The 17,660-nt window shown below is 43.8% G+C and overlaps 2 protein-coding genes across 5 annotated transcripts in view; one reads left to right on the top strand and one right to left on the bottom strand.

The window, feature by feature from the left end:
• Positions 1-332: 332 nt before the first annotated feature.
• C2CD4A (C2 calcium dependent domain containing 4A) lies at positions 333-2,647 on the bottom strand. The gene has a single exon (XM_081141028.1). It carries the CDS (start codon positions 2,052-2,054, stop codon positions 918-920), a length of 1,137 nt encoding a protein of 378 aa, XP_080997154.1. The 5' UTR covers positions 2,055-2,647; the 3' UTR covers positions 333-917.
• Positions 2,648-10,528: 7,881 nt separating this feature from the next.
• VPS13C (vacuolar protein sorting 13 homolog C) overlaps positions 10,529-17,660 on the top strand; it is a 165,423-nt gene continuing 158,291 nt past the window's right edge. For 2 of the 4 annotated variants that reach the window (XM_081137882.1, XM_081137884.1), the window contains exon 1: positions 10,529-10,752. In XM_081137882.1, coding sequence (XP_080994008.1) covers positions 10,653-10,752 — 100 coding nt within the window. In that variant the 5' untranslated portion in view covers positions 10,529-10,652. The remainder of the gene's footprint in view (positions 10,753-17,660) is intronic. The other 2 variants (XM_081137883.1, XM_081137885.1) reach the window with 1 other exon arrangement.

Below are 17,660 nucleotides of genomic sequence, written 5' to 3'. Positions count from 1 at the left end.
CAAGATATTGCCAAGAATATCACCTTGGAATTCCTACTAATTCTCTGTTGACTTTGGAGAAGTCACTTCACCCCTCTTGGCCTCAATTTCTTTTCCAGGGTCTTAACAATGTTTCAAATGTAATAAATCCTTGCCCAGCCGGTGTGGCTTGGTTGGTTGAGCAGCCTCCCACGCATGAGTTGCGAGCTGGATTCCCGGTGAGAGGTAAGCGGGAGGCAGCTGATCAATGTTTCTCTCTCTCTCCTCCCTCTCTCTGAAATCAATAAAAGACTTAAAAAAAAAAACTTTATTGATTTCAGAGAGAGGAAGGGAGAGGGGGAGAGAGAGAGAAACATCAATGATGAGAATCACTGATTGGCTGCCTCCTGCACGCCCCCTACTGGGGACTGAGCCCGCAACCCAGGCATGTGCCCTGACCGGGAATCGAACCTTGATCTCCTGGATCCTAGGTCCATGCTCAACCGCTGAGCCACGCCCGGCTGGGCAAAAAAGACATATATTTTTTAAAAAACTAATAAATCCTCTAAGATGGTTTCAGTGGATGTTGTGGAATGAACAAATTGCAAAAGAAGGAGCACATCGATCGCCAAGAAGCCCTCTGGTTTTAATGCTCTATGTAATTCATTATCTCCCAATGATTGATTGTGCGGAACAAATGGAATGCACTTAATCGGCTCTCTGTACTGGGAAACCCTACTGCAGAACGTCATACTATTTGCTAAAAAGAATTTTGAAGGTATATACATAAAATATCACATCCTTTACTGTTATAATTAATCCAGTATCATCTCAGCCAATATTGGACTTAAAGGCTTCAGTAGAAGAATAAATAACGTTTATTTTGTACAAAACGGCTGTGAGGGTCCGAGGGCCCCCGGCGGGCACAGAGCGCCCGGGCGGGCTGAGGCCTGGCGCCCTCAGAGCAGCAGGAGCGCGCCCAGCAGCAGCTCGCCCTGGCCCAGCAGGCGGCCCCGCTCCAGCCCGCGGCCCGCGGCCTCCGCCTTGACGCGCACGGCCAGGCGGCGCAGCTGGTCCTCCGGGAGCCCGTCGAAGCAGAAGTCCTGGTCCAACGCGGCCTTGCGGCTCCGCCGAACCACCGCGCTGCGCTGCGCGCGCGTCTTGCCCGGCGGCTGCAGGACGAGGCTGACGCGGCAGCAGATGGTGCGGGGCTGGGCCGGGCCTCCGGCGGGGCCCTCGGGGCGCAGCAGGCGGAGGCACAGGCGCCCGCTGGCCGGACTGTACTCGGCCGCCAGGCGCAGGGCGCCTCCGGTGCGACCCAGAGCCACGGTGCCCTCGGCCTCCAAGCGCTCGGGCCGCGGGCCGGGGGTCGACGGAGGGGACGCGGAGAGGGTCCGGGGGGGCGACCCCGAGCTGGCGCTGCGACCCTCGTTCACGTCCCCGGCGGACAGAGAGCGGGCGCGGGCCAGGCCGCGACTCCTCCGGGCCCACAGCGCGCGGCTCAGCAGCCCTTCGGGGGCGCGCAGGAGGCGGGGGCCGCGGGGCCGCGGGGAGAGCGCGCTCCGGGGCGGGCGTGGGCCGCCGGATGCCTCGGTGGGGGTAGCGGGGGCTCCGCCAGGGGGCCCGAGGTGGGCGTCTCCTCCTCCGCCGCCGGCGTAGGTGCGGGCCCGCGGGCGGAGCGCAGGCGGGGCGGCGTCCGGCTGCAGGAGCGCGGCGGCTCCGGGGTCCCCGAGGAAGAGCGACTCCTTGCGGCGGGTGTGCGGGCTCTCGAGCAGCGCGCAGAAGCCGTAGGCGGTGCGCGCGCGGGGCAGGTGAGGCAGCGAGAGCGCGGCCTGCGAGCGCGGGTCGCAGTCGGTGCGCCCGGAGCCGTCGTCAGTTTCTGCTTTTTTGACCCAGGAGTCCCGGAGTGAAGCCAGGGAGCGGCAGGGCGCGAATCGCGGGGGGATGCAGAACTCGGGGATGCGGTCTGGGGTGAGCACGTTTGCACACGTGGCGGGCGTGATGGCAGCGGATCCAGCGGACCGACCCCGGAGACGTCCGTTGCCGCCCCGCAGGAGGCGCTGGGGACCTAAGCCGAGCCGTTCCAGGCACCACATCAAGGAGGCAGGGGCGGGCTCTGGGCGACCCTCCGCTGGAGCGGGTCAGCCAGCAATGCACAAGTGCGCACGTGCCGTCCGAGTGAGCCCCGCAGGGCACAGCAATTCCTATCTCCTTTCTTCTACTTTGGGGGTGCTTTCTCCTGCCTCCTTTGGGACGAGGCAAACTGCCCCCCCCCCAGCCCCCGCCGCTATTGCAAACTAAGTTCTGTCCAAGATCGTATCAGCTATGACTGACAACCATTCTTCATTTGTCCTGGCTCCATTCCTTAGTCACGAACACTTGAGGGCTTAATGGCTTTCATTTCGATCCGCCCCAGCTGGCCTAAGACGGAGATTGTCAAAATGTTGGCCTCACGCCGTCCTCGATGCTTGTGCAATGGTTTCCTGCATCCCTGGATTAGTACACTAGTCCTCAGCGAGAATTAAAATAATTACCCCTCCAGGACATTCAGCTTGGTCTCCCTTTATAGGCGCAAAGCGCCTCAGACGAGTGGCGTCGGGGTGAGGTCAGCAAGGCTTCGGGTCCCACCGAATGCGCCTGAGGTCCGGCGCCCGTGGCTCTCGCGCCGCTCTGCCTGGGGCACGGCCCGGGCGCGGCGCAGGGCGCGCAGCCTCCGCGAATTCAAAGCCCGGGGCCCGCCGCCTGCGCTTTTATACCCGCGGCCCAGAGCCTGCGGCTGGGCGGGCGGGAGCCGCGCCGCCTGGTAACCTGACTCCCGGCCTCCCCCCACCAGCGTTTCCTCTGCGACGTGGCGCGATCCGCCGCGCAAATTCAAGAGATCCAGTCCCTTTTCTCTCCTGCTTTGGGGTGGGGATGTTATCCTCAGGAACCCTGACCAAGTTTCTCTTTCCTCACGTGCAAAAGAGGGTTAAGTCTTCACTATGTCGCAGAGTCATTGTGAGGATCTAGGGACACAATGTGAATGCACAGCATTCTGCGTCTGCATCCACCACTAAGGGAAGACAAAAGTCAGGTTTGTCTAATTCTTACTTAATACCCTCTACCAAATTCGGACTTTCCGTGCCCAGCTTTCGAAGTTCCTTAACTTGCTTTATGGGTTTCTGTCCTAAGTGTTTTCTCTTTGTGGATCACTCTGGGTACAGGGAACCTTATGGGGTGCTGAAAATATTCCATATCTTGATCCGTGTGTGGTTACAGGGGTGTATCCATATGTAAAAAAATCATCTAGCATACATTAATGATTACATAGAAGATTATATGTATCATATACCTCTATATAAAAAATCTTACAACCCATTTTTTAAGCCATGTTGTGCTGATTTTTTTTTTTTTTTGGTAGTGCTAATTTTTTTTAGTTTTTTTTCTTTTTAAAATATGTCTTCATTGATTTCAGAGGGAGGAAGGGATGGGGAGAGAGAGAGAAACATCAGTGATGAGAGTCATTGATCAGCTGCCTCCTGCATGCATCCTACTGGGGACTGAGCCCTCAACCCCAGGCATGTGCCCTGACCAGATAGCGAACCTCGATCTCCTGGATCATAGGTCGATGCTCAACCTCTGAGCCACACCCGTCTGGGCAAGTTTTTTTGTGTTTTTTTTTAATCCTCACCTGAGGATATGTGTGGGATTATTATTATTATTATTATTGATTTGTGAGAAAGGGAGAGAGAAACATCAATGTGAGAGAGGAACATGGATCTGTTGCCTTCCATAGGCACCCAGACCAGGAATTGAACCCCCAATCTGGGTATGTGCCCTGACCAGGAATCAAACCTGCCACCTTTTGGTGTAAAGGATGACACTCCAACCAATGGAGCCACACCATCCAGGTCGGTGTGTGCTGATTTTTCATTGGGAAATATATTCCTGAATACAACTGGGCTGTCAGAGTCATCCTTTGGAGGGACCCTGACTACATCTGGCTGTTATAGGCTGTGCCCACCTGAGATCCTTTTCATTCCTTATGAAACTTACATGTGTTAATTCTGTAAGAGAGCTGCTTCCAGCTAGCTTAGGTTAAAAGATCTGAGGCATTTCGTTCAGTGTTTGGGTGTATGCTAACCAGTTCTCTCTAAGATTCTGCCTTGTAAATGAATTGCTTCTCCAAATAATTTTTCATAAATTAAATTGAATTCATGCATAGAAGCAGTGATCATTATTTTTAATAAAAATAGAAAGGAGGTTGTAGAATATAGTGATTAAGAAAACTGGGTCTGAAATTAGATCTGGTTCTGATGCTAGAATGGTGACTCCCTATTTGACTTTAAGCAAGCTGCTTAACTTTTGTAAGCCACAGAATCAAAGGTAAAATTAGAAGGTGGAGCCTTTGTGAGGTAATGGGATTAGTGACTTTTTAAGAGAGACCTATAATAATAATAGTATCTACCTGTAGAGTTGTGTGAGTATACAATGAGACAGTGCATATAAAGAGTTTGGCATAGAGCCTGACATACACAGTGCCAGACATCATGTTTATTATTGTAACCGAAAAGAACAAATGTTCATTCATTCATTTATTCATTCAACACAGTATTTACTGAATGCTTCCTGGTTTCCAGCCACAATGCTAGGCAGGTGCATCCGGGCTGTATGCGATCATATCAGCCATGTACGTCTTTCAGAGGAGGAATAAAATGATGAGGGTGGAATATTTGAATTCCATACGGCAAAAGCAGGAATGAGAAGAGACTATAGCACATTATTTATATATTTAGTCTGGAGGGCAGGGGCTGTAGGTCCCTGGGTTTGCCATGACCTTGACTAACTACTTAAGGTCTTTGTATAATCTCCACTCCCGGTTAAAATTCTGGAGCCAGTGCTAAACACGTGGGAGAATAATTACCAAGTTGACTTGTGGGTCACATCCATGTGTTTTGACTTAACTTTTCTCAGGAGACAAGATGCTGTTAGCTTCCCAAGTAAGAGCCCAGAGAGCCCTTAGTTAAAATGCTGAGACTCACAATCTGAGAAGCTGGCTGAGAAGTTAAGAAAGCTATGTTGTGGTGGGAGAAAGGAAAAAAAGCACCAGGGCATGAGAAATGATGTAGGGGTGAAGAAATCTATACTTTGGAGTGAATCTGTCCTAGGTTCAAATCTATTATGCAACTTTTTAGCTATAGGACTGTGGATGAGTTAATTAATCTCTTTGAGCCCACGTTCTATAATGGAGGTAATAATACCTATCACATGAGATTGTTGTGAGAGTTAAAAATGTATGAAATGCCTCTCACACAGTAAGTGCTAGCTAACAGTTCTGGTTGTTTATTACAAAGGTTTGCTTGGCCAGGGATTAGCTGATTCACACATAGATTCCTTTAAAAAACAATTTTCTTCTTGGCCAAGCAAAGCAGATCTGCTTTGTTTTTGTTAACAATGCACCTTCTTCAATAACATTTTAGAAGCATTTCCTGTATAAGATTTCTTGAAAACAGCAGAGATGTGCCCTTGCATGGCTGGTCCCTTATGACCACATTAAGCCCTATGTTTAACTTACTTTGGAAGTACGAGCCATTCGGTACTTGGGAGGATGGTGTAACAGGGTGAGGCCCTGTGCCTGGAACACACAAATCTATTCAGAGGAAGACTGTGGTCATTCTGAGCTCACAGCTATCGCCATAGGCACATCCATGGAGCTGGCAAACAATTCTCTGAAGTGATCATAAATAGGTCACCAATCATGGAGGCCAGAGGTGCTCTTAGAGTAGAATGAAACTGAACAATTTAAAGCAGACTTTAACAAAATAATATATAGGAGGCTGGATCACAAGGAAAGCAAGAAAAAGAGAGTTTACAACCAAGTAAAATGCTGCTATTCTGATTTGTCCGTCTCATTCAACAGAACTAGAGTATGGTAATGGAAAGAATGCAGAACAGAAGTCAGGACACTTGGGTTTTATATCCGACAGTCACTAACTTGTGGGACTTTGGCAAGTCCCTCAATTCTCTCTTGCACTTAGTGTTCCCATATGTCAAATAAGAAGGTGAATCAGACGATATTTGCTTTCTCCTGGCTCTAACACTTGCAGTCCACTCCCATGCTTTCTCCTACTTAACCTTCCTAACTTTTCTGACTCTCCATGGTGTTATGCTGATTCTCTAGCGTTCTCCTGTCTTTCTGTGTGTTCCCCCCCCCCCCAAATCCCTTTTGCTCTTCTTAACAAACAGTGGGTTTGGGGAATGGGGTGTGGGTAAGCAGTAGTGTGAAGTTAGAATTCCTTATTTTTCTATTTTCAAGCAAAGTTGTTATTTTTTATTTTTATTTATTTTTATTTTTAAAATGCCATTGATTTCTGGATATTGATTTTGTATACTGTAACTTTGCCGAATTCATTTATTAGACCTAGTAGTTTTTTTGGTGGAGTCTTTAGGCTTTTCTATATACAATCTCATGGCATCTGCAAATAATGACAGTTTTATTTTCTCCATTTCTTCTTCTTGTCTGATCACTGTGGCTAGAACTTCCAGTACTATGTTGAAAAGAGTGGTGAAAGCAGACATATCTATCTTGTTCCTGATCTTAAGGGAAATGCTTTTAGTTTTTGCCCATTGAGTATGATGTTGGCTGTAGGTTTTTCATATATAGCCTTTATTATGCTGAGGTATGAACCCTCTATTTCCACTTTGCTGAGAGTTTTTATCATAAATGGGTGCTGGATTTTATCAAATGCTTTTATACATGTATTGATGTGATCATGTGATTTTTATCTTTCATTTTATTTATATAATGTATTACATTTATTGATTTGCAAATATTGTACCAACCTTCTATCCCTGGAATAAATCCCACTTGATCATGGTGTATGGTTTTTTTTTAATGTATTGCTGGATCTGATTTGCTAATATTTTGTCGAGGATTTTAGCATCTATGTTCATCAGGGATATTGGCCTGTAATTTTCTTTCTTTGTTGTGTCTTTACCTGGTTTTGGTATAGGATAATGTTGCCCCCGTAAAAAGAGCTTGGAAGTCTCCCTCCTCTTGAAATTTTTGGAATAGTTTGAGGGGGATAGGTGTTAGTTCTTCTTTGAATGTTTAATAAAATTCACCTGTTGAAGCCATCAGGGCCAGGGCTTTTTTTTTTGCTGGGAATTTTTTGATTACTGCTTCAATTTTTTTTTTTTTTTTAAATATATATCTTTATTGATTTCAGAGAGAGGAAAGGGGAGGGAGAAACAGAGATAGAAACATCAATGATGAGAGAGTCATTGATCGGCTGCAGCCCGCAACCCGGGCATATGCCCTGACCGGGAATTGAACCCTGATCGCCTGGATCCTAGGTCGACACTCAACCGCTGAGCCACGCCCGGCAGGGCTGCTTCGATTTCTTTAGTTGTTATTGGTCTATTCAGGTATTATGCTTCTTCCTGATTCAGTTTTGGAAGATTGTGTGTTTCTAGAAATTTGTACATTTTGCGCAGGTTGTCTATTTTGTTGGCATATAGTTTTTTGTAATATTTTCTTACAATCATTTGTATTTCTTGTGATGTCAGTTGTTACCTCTCCTCTTTCATTTCTGATTTTATTTATTTGGGTCCTCTCTCTTTCTTTCTTGAAGAGTCTGGTTAAAGGTTCATTAATTTTGTTTATCCTTTCAAAGAACCAGCTTTTGGTTTCATTGATTTTGTATTGCTGTTTTAGTTTCTATAAGAGTTGTCATTTTTTAAAGTGTCACTAATTTTGACTTTTGTTTTTAACAGAAAAAAATAATTTGCTCACCTGTGTTTATTGCTTAATCTTTCATTGCCGTTTCGTTTCGTAATTGCCTTTTTTGTCCTCATTGTTCTTAGCCAGAATTAATTTAAGAACTATAATTACTACAATGTTCTTTTTCTTTAGATAACCTCTGTATCTAAATTCCTTTGGGTACTATTCTATACATTAAAGTGCTAGTGGTGTTTCTTGACATTATAGTTTGTTTTGGATAAGGGCTGTAATTTTTTTTTTCCAGAAGTATGGAAGATTTGCGGCATTACTGTGTGGATAAAACATACTTAAAAAGGAAAATATTAAAATTTAAAAGCTTTTATTACTATATGGTAATAGCATTATCTGTACTGACAATTTTTAGCTGAATTTTCCACCCTGAGGTTTTCTATTCTATCATTAATCTTTCAAAGTAAGATCTCTGAGTACTAGTGGTGATTTAACTGTAATTATTGAAAAAGATAAGGGTGGCAATGCTCAGGGAACTGGAGGAAATGAATACCTGCTGTGTAACTTTGGATAAATCACTTAATATTCCTGACCTTAATTTTCCTGTAAGATGGGGACAATCCTACCACCTGCATTACGTATCTTACAAATCTTTTGTGATGATTACATGAAAGTGCATACCTTGGCATAGTAATGGCATGATAGCTCATGAGGTATAACTGAAGTATTAATAAAATGGAATAATGCATATAAAAGCACCCATATGCATTATTTGTTCAAAACTATTAAGTATCATAGAAACACAAGGAATTATTATTACAGAAGGCTTAGTATTGCCCACTTCTCCAACCAGATCACACCTCTGTTCCATTTTCTTGACCCTGCTATTCTGCCTGTGGCATCTTTCATCTTTGTTATTCATACATTGTTTCTAAACTTTTTATGATGCATGAGGCTATTCCAACCAGAACTTTATATATATATGGCATTCCCCTCAGTGCATAGTTAGTGGGAGTGTACAAGGAGAGAGGGATTGTTGGAGGAGGGCACGTGGACTGGAACTGCCTGGGGACAGATTGAGGAGGGCTTTCTGAACACTGTAAAGTTATTGGGTGTTTTTGATCAGGTGACTAACCTGAGCTCCCCTGTGCCTTGGGAAAATAGCTTCCGGGCAGTGTGCAGAAAGATGAAGAAGGGAAAAACTGGACGCCAGGAAGCCAGTTAGAAGGTGATTGCATAGTCCAGGTGAGACATAAAAAGAATTTAGGAAATATGGCAAAAGCAAAATGGGCAGGTTTGGCTATTAATTGGTTGTGGATGGTGAAGGAAAGAAGTGCAAAGTGCTCCTAGGTGTTTTGTCAGGGCGATTGAGCTATGAAAAACAAATGGTTAAGAATTCACTGTCTGTGTGCTGGAATGGAGGAGGAAGGTGGGTATTGACAGTACTAGTTAGTATTGGTTTTTTCTTTGATATCCATTTTACATAAAACCAATTATAGACATTTGACTTTTTTCCCCCTTCTCCAGTAGACTTTGAACTTAAGAAATGTTTTCTTTTTGATCCTGTCTTAGTCCTTTCAAGCTGCTATAACAAAGTGTGGACCGGATGGTTTAAAAACAATGGAAATTTCTCTCTCACAGTTCTGGAGGCTGGAAGGACCAAGATCCAGGGGCCAGTCAGTTCCGTCTGGTGAGGGCCCGCTTCCCGGCTTACAGATGGTGGTCTTCTTGCTCTCTCTTCACATGGCAGATGGGGGAAGAAGGTCCCTGGGGTCTGTTTATTAGAGTACCTTCCATTCATAAGGGCTCAATTACTTCCCAAAGGCCCACCCCCTAATACCACCATACTGTGGGGTGGAACTTCAACATACGAATCCTGGGAGGACGCATTCAGTCTGTAGCCATTGTTTAAGAACAATTCACACATGGTTTTTCAGATGTAAGGTGTAGCAAAACATTTAATAAATGCTAAGGACTACAAATAGCCTATCACTTCTGAGGTTCATTCCTTCACTGTATCTCCACAGCTTTCTGAAATATATTTTTAGAAAAAACGTCCAGGTCTCTAAAGAGAATTGGCTTGTCAATGGGTAAATTTCACTAACGTAAAAAGTCCTTGAATTATAAAAGCCCCACTCTCAATGTCTTGCTACATCAGAGACAGTTCAATGATAGCATGGAAGAAAGTGATATATAAATAAGTTGTAAGCCACATATAAACTTAAAAAAAAGAAGTGCCACGTTTTTGTTATTTTCTTAATGAGGTAGTTACCTAAGAAGTGGCTCTGCGTTAATTAAAAACGAATCCAACAGAGAAGGGAGTCAAAGAGTGAGTTAAGAACAAAATGCACATTCAGTTCCCATTCCATCTGCCGTCGTTTGATGCGGTTCCGGCCCTACACCTCCCACTTCTAAATTATTAAAGCGTGTTTTCAGGAAGCAGAAAGGGCAGGGCCTTTGCCGCAGGCAGAGTCCATGTGTCTGCAGCAGAGCAAGGGTGCAGAGCCTCCGACTGCCCGCCCGCCCGCAGGGGCGGCTGCTTAGGGGGTGCTGGGGCGGGCTCCGGGCGCGGGGCCGGCGGGCTCCCCCCCGAGGCGGCTGCGCTCCCCGGCCCCGAGGGCAACGGAAGGCCGCGGGGGGCGAGCGGGCGGCCACACACGGGGCCCGGCGCTCGGTTAGCTCCTGCCCCCCTAAGGTCCTCCGCCGCGCCCGGGGCGGCTGCCGAGGCAGGCCCAGGGCCAGCTTCCCCTCCGCTGCGGGCCGTACGCTGCGCGGCGAGGAGGCGCAGGGGCCTGGGCCGCGCGCCTCGGGTCCCGGCGGCGGCGGCGGCGGCGGCGGCGGCGGCGCGCCTGCGCACACGCCCGGTCACGCGCCGCGCGGGGTGGGCCGGCGCCGGAGGGACTGTCATTCGCCGAGCCGCTCGCCGCCCAGGGCCGCGCCGGGCCGTCCCGGCTCCTCCCTCTCCCGCCGCCGCAGCCCCACCATGGTGCTGGAGTCGGTGGTCGCGGACCTGCTGAACCGCTTCCTGGGGGACTATGTGGAGAACCTGAACAAGTCCCAGCTGAAGCTGGGCATCTGGGGCGGTAAGCGAGCGGGCGCGGCCGGCGCGTGGCGGCGCGGGCGGAGGGGCCCGTGCTGCGGCTCCAGCCCGGGCCGGCTTCCTTTCGCCGCCCGAGACTCCGCCTCCGGGGACGGCGCTCTGCGGGGCCCCCACGCCCTGGGCGGCGGGTGCGAGGCCCCGAGAGGCCTGGGTTCGCCTCCGCCTCCCCTCAGTCCCGGGGACCGGCCCGGGCTGGGGACATGCGGCAGGTCGCGCTCGCGCCGCCCGGGTCCCGGAGGCTCAAGCCCCTGCCCTGCCTACTTTGGGGGGCGCCCCTTGCAGCCCTCAAGAGTGGCCCCTTTGGCTCCCCAGCATAAAAAAAACAACCTTTTCCGCTCCCGCACCGCGTGGAGTGAGGATGGTTGCGTGCTCGCACACGCTCAAATAAAGTGGCATCAGGGAAAAAAGAAAAGGGAAATTGCGTCTCGCAGCTATCTTTGGCATTTGATAGCGACCAGGAGCTGGCTTCTTTCTCTGGGATTGCAGGGTTTGGGAAGGACTGGCAGGCGAGGACCATTGCGAAAGGCGTGTCCGCAGTGTCAGTTTCAGAGAAACTGATTGCTTCCCTTCGCATTTACTTCGCCCCCCAATAAGAGGAAGACTTTCAGTTTTGTTTCGGAGCGATACGAAGGAATGCAGGCTAGCATCCCCACTAATTAGCTGCATGCCCGAGCGTTTACTCCAGTGTTTCTATCGTAGGGGTTAAGTGTATAGAAGTGGACAGTAACTACTATGCTTGCACCCTCTTCAGAAAGCTTAATTATTTGCATTAATGATGCGTCAGGCTTTGGGGGCACTGAGGATACTTTCTAAGTCTACAAAAGACTTGAGAATTTTTGTCAGGTTTGGAGGGAAATCAAAGAATTACTCAAAAGGATGGGGCTGCTTTTAATTCGGTCAGCAGAGATTGGCTATTGAGCCCTTGAAATGTGGTTAGTGCCAATTGAGACGTGCTGTAAGTGTAAAGTATACACCAAGTTTGGGAAAACACACAGGAGGAAGAATGTCATATCTCAATTTTTATGTTGATTATGTGTTGAAATGATATTTTATTATATAGCATTACATACAATACATTAAAATTTATTCCTTGTTTCTTTTTACTGAAAAAAACCCCAAAACCAAAACCAACCAACCAACCAAAAAACACCTGGCCCTTGAATATGTTTGAATTCTGTGGATCCACTTATACTCAGATTTTTTTAAACCTGCCTTGTTCAAGGGTTACTGTAATTACGTATGTGAGCCATATATTTATATTGGGCAGTGTTGTTAATAGAACCATGGAGTGCTGCCCTGAAATAAAATTTATGGATACATTGGAAGATTTCCTTTTTTTTTTCCTTTAAAATTAGGGATTGGAGTAGGTAACATTTAAGGGTCCTTCCAGTGCCAGTACTCCGTAATTCTAATGTAAACGTTTTTACTGTGCAAATTGGAACTGTACTGCCTGAGCATTTTGAACTTTTTCACAACTGATATTAAAATCCCATAATTTTATTTCTTTTGCTCCTCTTTTTGGGCAAACTATTAGAAAAGAGAGGTTCTTTTCTTTCATCTCAGTTTCTTCCTTTTAGAATAGGGTATTCTGCCAGTAGCCAACATCAACTTTATAACAGACCTGAGCAAATAAATCCCCTCCTCCCCACTTTTTTTTTCAGGCATTATATCCAGTGGTAGTCCAATTAGGGTTTCCCTCAGCTTTATCAGCCCACTTCTGTAATGTTTTGCTGCCTTTTATTTTTGTGGTTGTTATAAAGGAAAGTAGAAGTCATGGGCTTTTACAGCTATTGCTTAGAATATTTTATTTATAACACTAATTCCCCCATTAAAATAGAAAGGCAAAATATATGAGTTGATTATTTCTTGTCTTTGAAAATATTCTCGAAGAAATTTATCTTAAACTTTTTATGGTAAACAAATGGGAATATTATGTCAGTTTAATGAAATAACTAATCTTATATATCCATGGTGTAGACAAGTTTTATAAAGAATTGAAATTTTTATGTAATCTTATTTAAAAACTATATGCTTTAGCAAATAAAGTTTATATGCCATAAAGTTTGACTTTTTCAGTTTTTTTCTTTTTAAATTTTAACTTCTTGGGAAAGGGAAGAATTCAGCCTGGAAAACTTCACACAGGTAGCCAAGGCAGCGATTTTCAACCAGGGATGGCTTTGCTCCCAAGAGTGAACTAGGCAATGTCTAAGACATTTTTGGCTGTCACAATAAGGGGGGGAAGTGTGCTACTGGTATCTAGTGGGTAGACCCTAGGACAAAGATTTATCCAGTCCAAAATGTTTGTTGAGAAACCCTAGTCTAAGGAAAATATTGAGATTGTCTTCTGCATTTATAGGAGAACTTCAGGGCACTGGACAAATTGTACAAAGAAGTAAAAAAGGACTTAGAGGAAGAGTATGTCTCATGAAATTTATAACCAAGAAACATGCCTTAATTAAGAAGTGACTGAAAGATGTATTAAAAAGGCATAATCTTTGCTTGGATGATATCAGGAAGTAGTTTTATGAATCAAAATGTTGTGTTAACATAATTTGGAAAAAGATTGTGTTGTATGTACATTCATACACGTATAGGCATGTGGATTAAACAAGAAGTTGTAGAGTAATAAGGATGGGGAAATTTGTTTGAATGTTTAGAATCAGGAAGTAGTATGTGGATATTGTCTTTAAATTGGAGAAGCATTCTTTAAGTCTCAGTTTCCTTGTCTGTGAAATGGAGAAATAACACTGTGAGATAGTGTGAAAATCCTTTGTAATTTTAATTTTTTTCCAAAATGTTTTGTGTAAAGGAGGGATTTTTAAAAAAATATGTTTTTATCGATTTCAGAGAGAGGAAGGGAGAGGGAGAGAGAGATAGAAGCGTCTATGATGAGAGTCACCAATCGGCGGCCTCCCGGGGACAGGCCCTAAAGCCAGGCATGTGCCCTCACTGGGAATCAAACCACATGACCTCCCAGTTCATAGGTGGACACTCAACCACTGAGCTAAGCTGGCTGGGCTGTAATTAGAATTTTTAAGTTGTTAATACTGATAGGAATAGTGATGATAAGCAGACCTAGCTGAGTCGTGGAAAACAGCTAGGTTTTCATGAGTATGTTTCTTCTAGACTTCAGACTTGTGAGTTTCCATATTTTATAGCGTGATGATTTTGTGTAAAGCTAACTCCACATAGATAAACATTTCTTATTTTCCAAACAAACTTCTTAAAAGAAACAAAACCTACTTGCATTTGAATGCACACTTACATTATTTATACTACCTGCCAGTTAGCTTGTAAATCAGGTTTTCAGAGGTTCAGAAAAGTGCCTGGTGGGCATATTGCTGCTTAGGCTGGTAGGAAGGTTTATCTCGGTTTTGTTTCTCGCAAACTGCTACCAGGAGATAAACTGCACAGCCCCTGGGTATTTGAGCTGTGTCCAGGATAATTGTTTTAAGAATAACAAATATTTGACAAGGTATGTTGAAACGACAGATATTTTGCAATTTTACTTACGTAGTATTGCTTAGTATGTAGAACCTTTGTCAATTTGAATTTTCAAATAGATTTACTATGGAAATTCAGGAAAATCCTCCATTCAGAGTTCTGCTGCTCTCATTTCCACTTGACACATAGAACATACTTAGAGGCTGTGATGTGTTGGATGTAAGGTGTGGCTCCAGTGACCAGGAGCTGGTAGCTCAGCAAACCAGGCTGCGCCTTTGCTGGTTACTGGACTGTTCTTCACCTCACCCCTGACACTTTTCCATCAGCTGCCAGATATTGTTGGAGCAGAGCAGCATAAGGAAGGAGGAAACCTGGGATAATATTCCACCTTTGATACTGCCTAGGTTTGTGGCTTTTGGCAAGTTAATGAACAGCAACCACTAGTTTCTTATCTGTAAATGAGAGGTTATTCAGGGTCATCTTTTCCGACTTTAAACTTCTGTGATTTGAACAAGGCCAGAGCAGTGTGCTTCTTCATTAGATAAGTCATACTGGTCCTTGCTCTGCCTTTATGGTAAGAAATGGTAGTCAAATAATGTATGTTTCCCTTTTGTTCTTTACTCAATACTGGTGAGCAAAGGCCACAGTCATGAAATATGACAAGACAAATGAAGATAAATACCAGCCTTTTGTTGATGTTTGTAAATCCAAATCTAATATGTTATATTGTCTTGATAGGTAGCTGTAGGGAACTTGAGAATGCAAGAAAAAGCAGGCATCTTTGCTTCTTTTTACCTCGACACATAAAACATAGCATATCTAGATACTTCTAAACTTATAGAAGAATTTTTTATAGTCCTCTCTTCCCAGCCAACACTTGGCGTAATGAAGGCCATGTTTCTTACTAGCTTGTCTGTAGTACGTAAAATAAACAACAGAAAGTTCAGTATTGTAATATAAAATATGTTTAGGCTCAGTTATCATCAATTAAAGCAATGCCTAAAAATTTAAGTCAAAAACACCTTTCTACATATTTAAATAGCATCAAAAATTTAAAATTTATCCGTTTTAGAAATAAAACTGTAAGTTGGTACTTTGGCAACCTTTCTGCTAGGAAGCTCTGCCTGCCGCACTATTCACGACTAAGATCCCTAAAGTGTACTTGAAAGGGAGAAAGTTCAGTGGTAATGGCAGATTTCCAGCTTTCTTTGCCAAGACTTCCTGCTTCAATAGGGAAATGGAAAGAGTGTTAATTGTTTCCTACCCCCCTCTTCCACTTTCCCCTCCTAAGACAATTCACTGTGTACTCCTATTAAAAGGCATCTAGATTGGTTAATTTGGGTTGAATAGCTACAGTATTTTATTCAGTATTTACTAAAACATTAGGTATTAAAATAATTTGATTTATGCTTTAAAATAACTGATCAGTCATTTACTCTAGCTCACTTCTTTGGAAAGTGAATGTATGAATATTTTCATATACTTTAAAATAAATGAGTGTTTATATTATAGATACATAAAGGAAATCTTAAATAAAACACAAATACCAAGCACTACATATTCTTTTTTCATTATTTTACAATATGCAAATCTTGGTTCATGGAGTAAGAGATGGGATTTTTGTGTGTTGGTTCATTTTTTGTTTTTAATCACAGTTTTGGATTAATTTCTATGTTTTATATCAGGAACATTGACCAGGGAGTCAGGAGACGTAGATTCTTATTCTTAGCACTGCCACAAATTAATTGTATAACTTTAGGCTTTAATTTCTTCATGTGTAAGTGACAGGAGATTAGGTTTTAAAGATCTTTAGTGGTCCTAAATAGTTGTAGATCATAACCTGTGAATTTCTCTGTCTTTTGTTTTTGGAAAAGTGTAGATTTTGGAAAAGTGTAGATTTTAAAAAAGTACTAAAATGACCATTTTGTGTTGTCATCTCCTGCTTGTATGTTTTCTACTATGGCACTGTCCTTTTTTCTGGTAATCATCCTTATATGAACCTTGACTGTACATCGTCTCTGGCATGGTCTTGTTTGTTGTACTGATTTTAGTTACTCTTTTTGTTCTTGAATTTCTTCACATTCTTATGCAATGCCCAGATGTGGATCTACCAACTACACATGGCCTCTTAATGCTGAGTCTAATTCTTGTATGGCATTTCCCCCCCAAGGGAGATAGAATTATCTTCTGAATTAAAATCCTTTACCTTTTCTGCTCTTTTTATTTTTTTATTGTTTGTTTTTTGGTGGGGGAAGAGGGATAGTGTGATGTTCTGAACACAGCATTGGGCATCAGATTTGAGCCCTGGCTCTACCACTTAGTAGGTTGACATAGTATTCTTAGATGAGTCATTTACCTCTCTAAGCCTCAGTTTCTTTTGCTAAATATACATGTCCTGCCTCCTTTACCAGGAGGCTGTGAGGATCAAGTAATGTGATAGATTTGAGAGTGTTTTCTAAAATATAAAGGTTTATATTCTTATAGTTGTTTATATCCCGGCATAATATGCATTCTAAATCCATAAAGTCAGTATTTATTGAGCACCTACTATGAGGAGAATCAGTAAGGAGTTTGTAAATCAGGTTGGGGATTTATATAGTTAAGTGCCATAAGAAAGGTATAGCTAAACCTCTGAAAGTTCAGATAGATTATTTCTGACTGGAGGTACTTAACATCAGCACTGTATTTCTTACATTTATTTTGTAGGCTGTTACGTGTTTTAAAAGTTATTCTTGGACCTAGACAGGCTTATTCCATATTATTCCAGTACTGTTTGATTTTTTATTCATAAGTGTACTAATTTGGTTGTTTTCTATAATTTAGCAACCATTTCTTTTCCTATTATATTTTTTGAGATAATTTTAACTCTGCTTATCTTGGTATTATTTGCTAATTTAATGGATTTACTTTCATTTCCACCTTCTGGTTCATTGTAAAGATTATTAGATAAATTTTCATGCAGTATTTCCACCTTTAAAGTGTTTAAAATATTCTTCAAGAGTAGCTTTGAAACTTTATGTTTGATTCTCTAGCCATGTATGCTCATCCCAAAATGTTTCTAGTATATTACTGAGAATCATACAGGTTCAAAATCAGAAACCTTCTTTTCTGAAGCACAGACTACATTTATTGCTTACACTCAACCTTTAGGCCTTCAGTCCATCATAAAAAGAAATTACTTCATAGAACTTCCTTACTTGTTTGTTACTTTGGTCTCTTCCAGACCTCATGGAATTAGACACTTGATGGAGAGTTGGCTTTAGTGGCTGTCAGTTAAGTTTATCCATTTCCAGTTATTAGTCATTCTCCCTGCCCCCTGCCCCCCCTCCCCCCATGTTTAAAGATTAGACACAAATATTTACCCTTACTCCAGGTTTTCAGGAACTTCCCATTGCCTTTATGTATTCTTAATCCCAGGTAAAGTGGCTTGCATGTGTATGAAATTAT

This window comes from Miniopterus schreibersii, assembly GCF_964146895.1.
Source record: "Miniopterus schreibersii genome assembly, chromosome: 1".
Lineage (NCBI taxonomy): Eukaryota > Metazoa > Chordata > Mammalia > Chiroptera > Miniopteridae > Miniopterus > Miniopterus schreibersii.
The sequence above is the reverse complement of the archived record's forward strand: the minus strand, read 5'-3'. Positions and strand labels throughout refer to the sequence as shown.

What these genes read in the sequence shown, in the direction of transcription:
- C2CD4A (XM_081141028.1), bottom strand. Translation starts at nt 2,054, where the DNA reads ATGTGGTGCCTGGAACGGCTCGGCTTAGGTCCCCAGCGCCTCCTGCGG.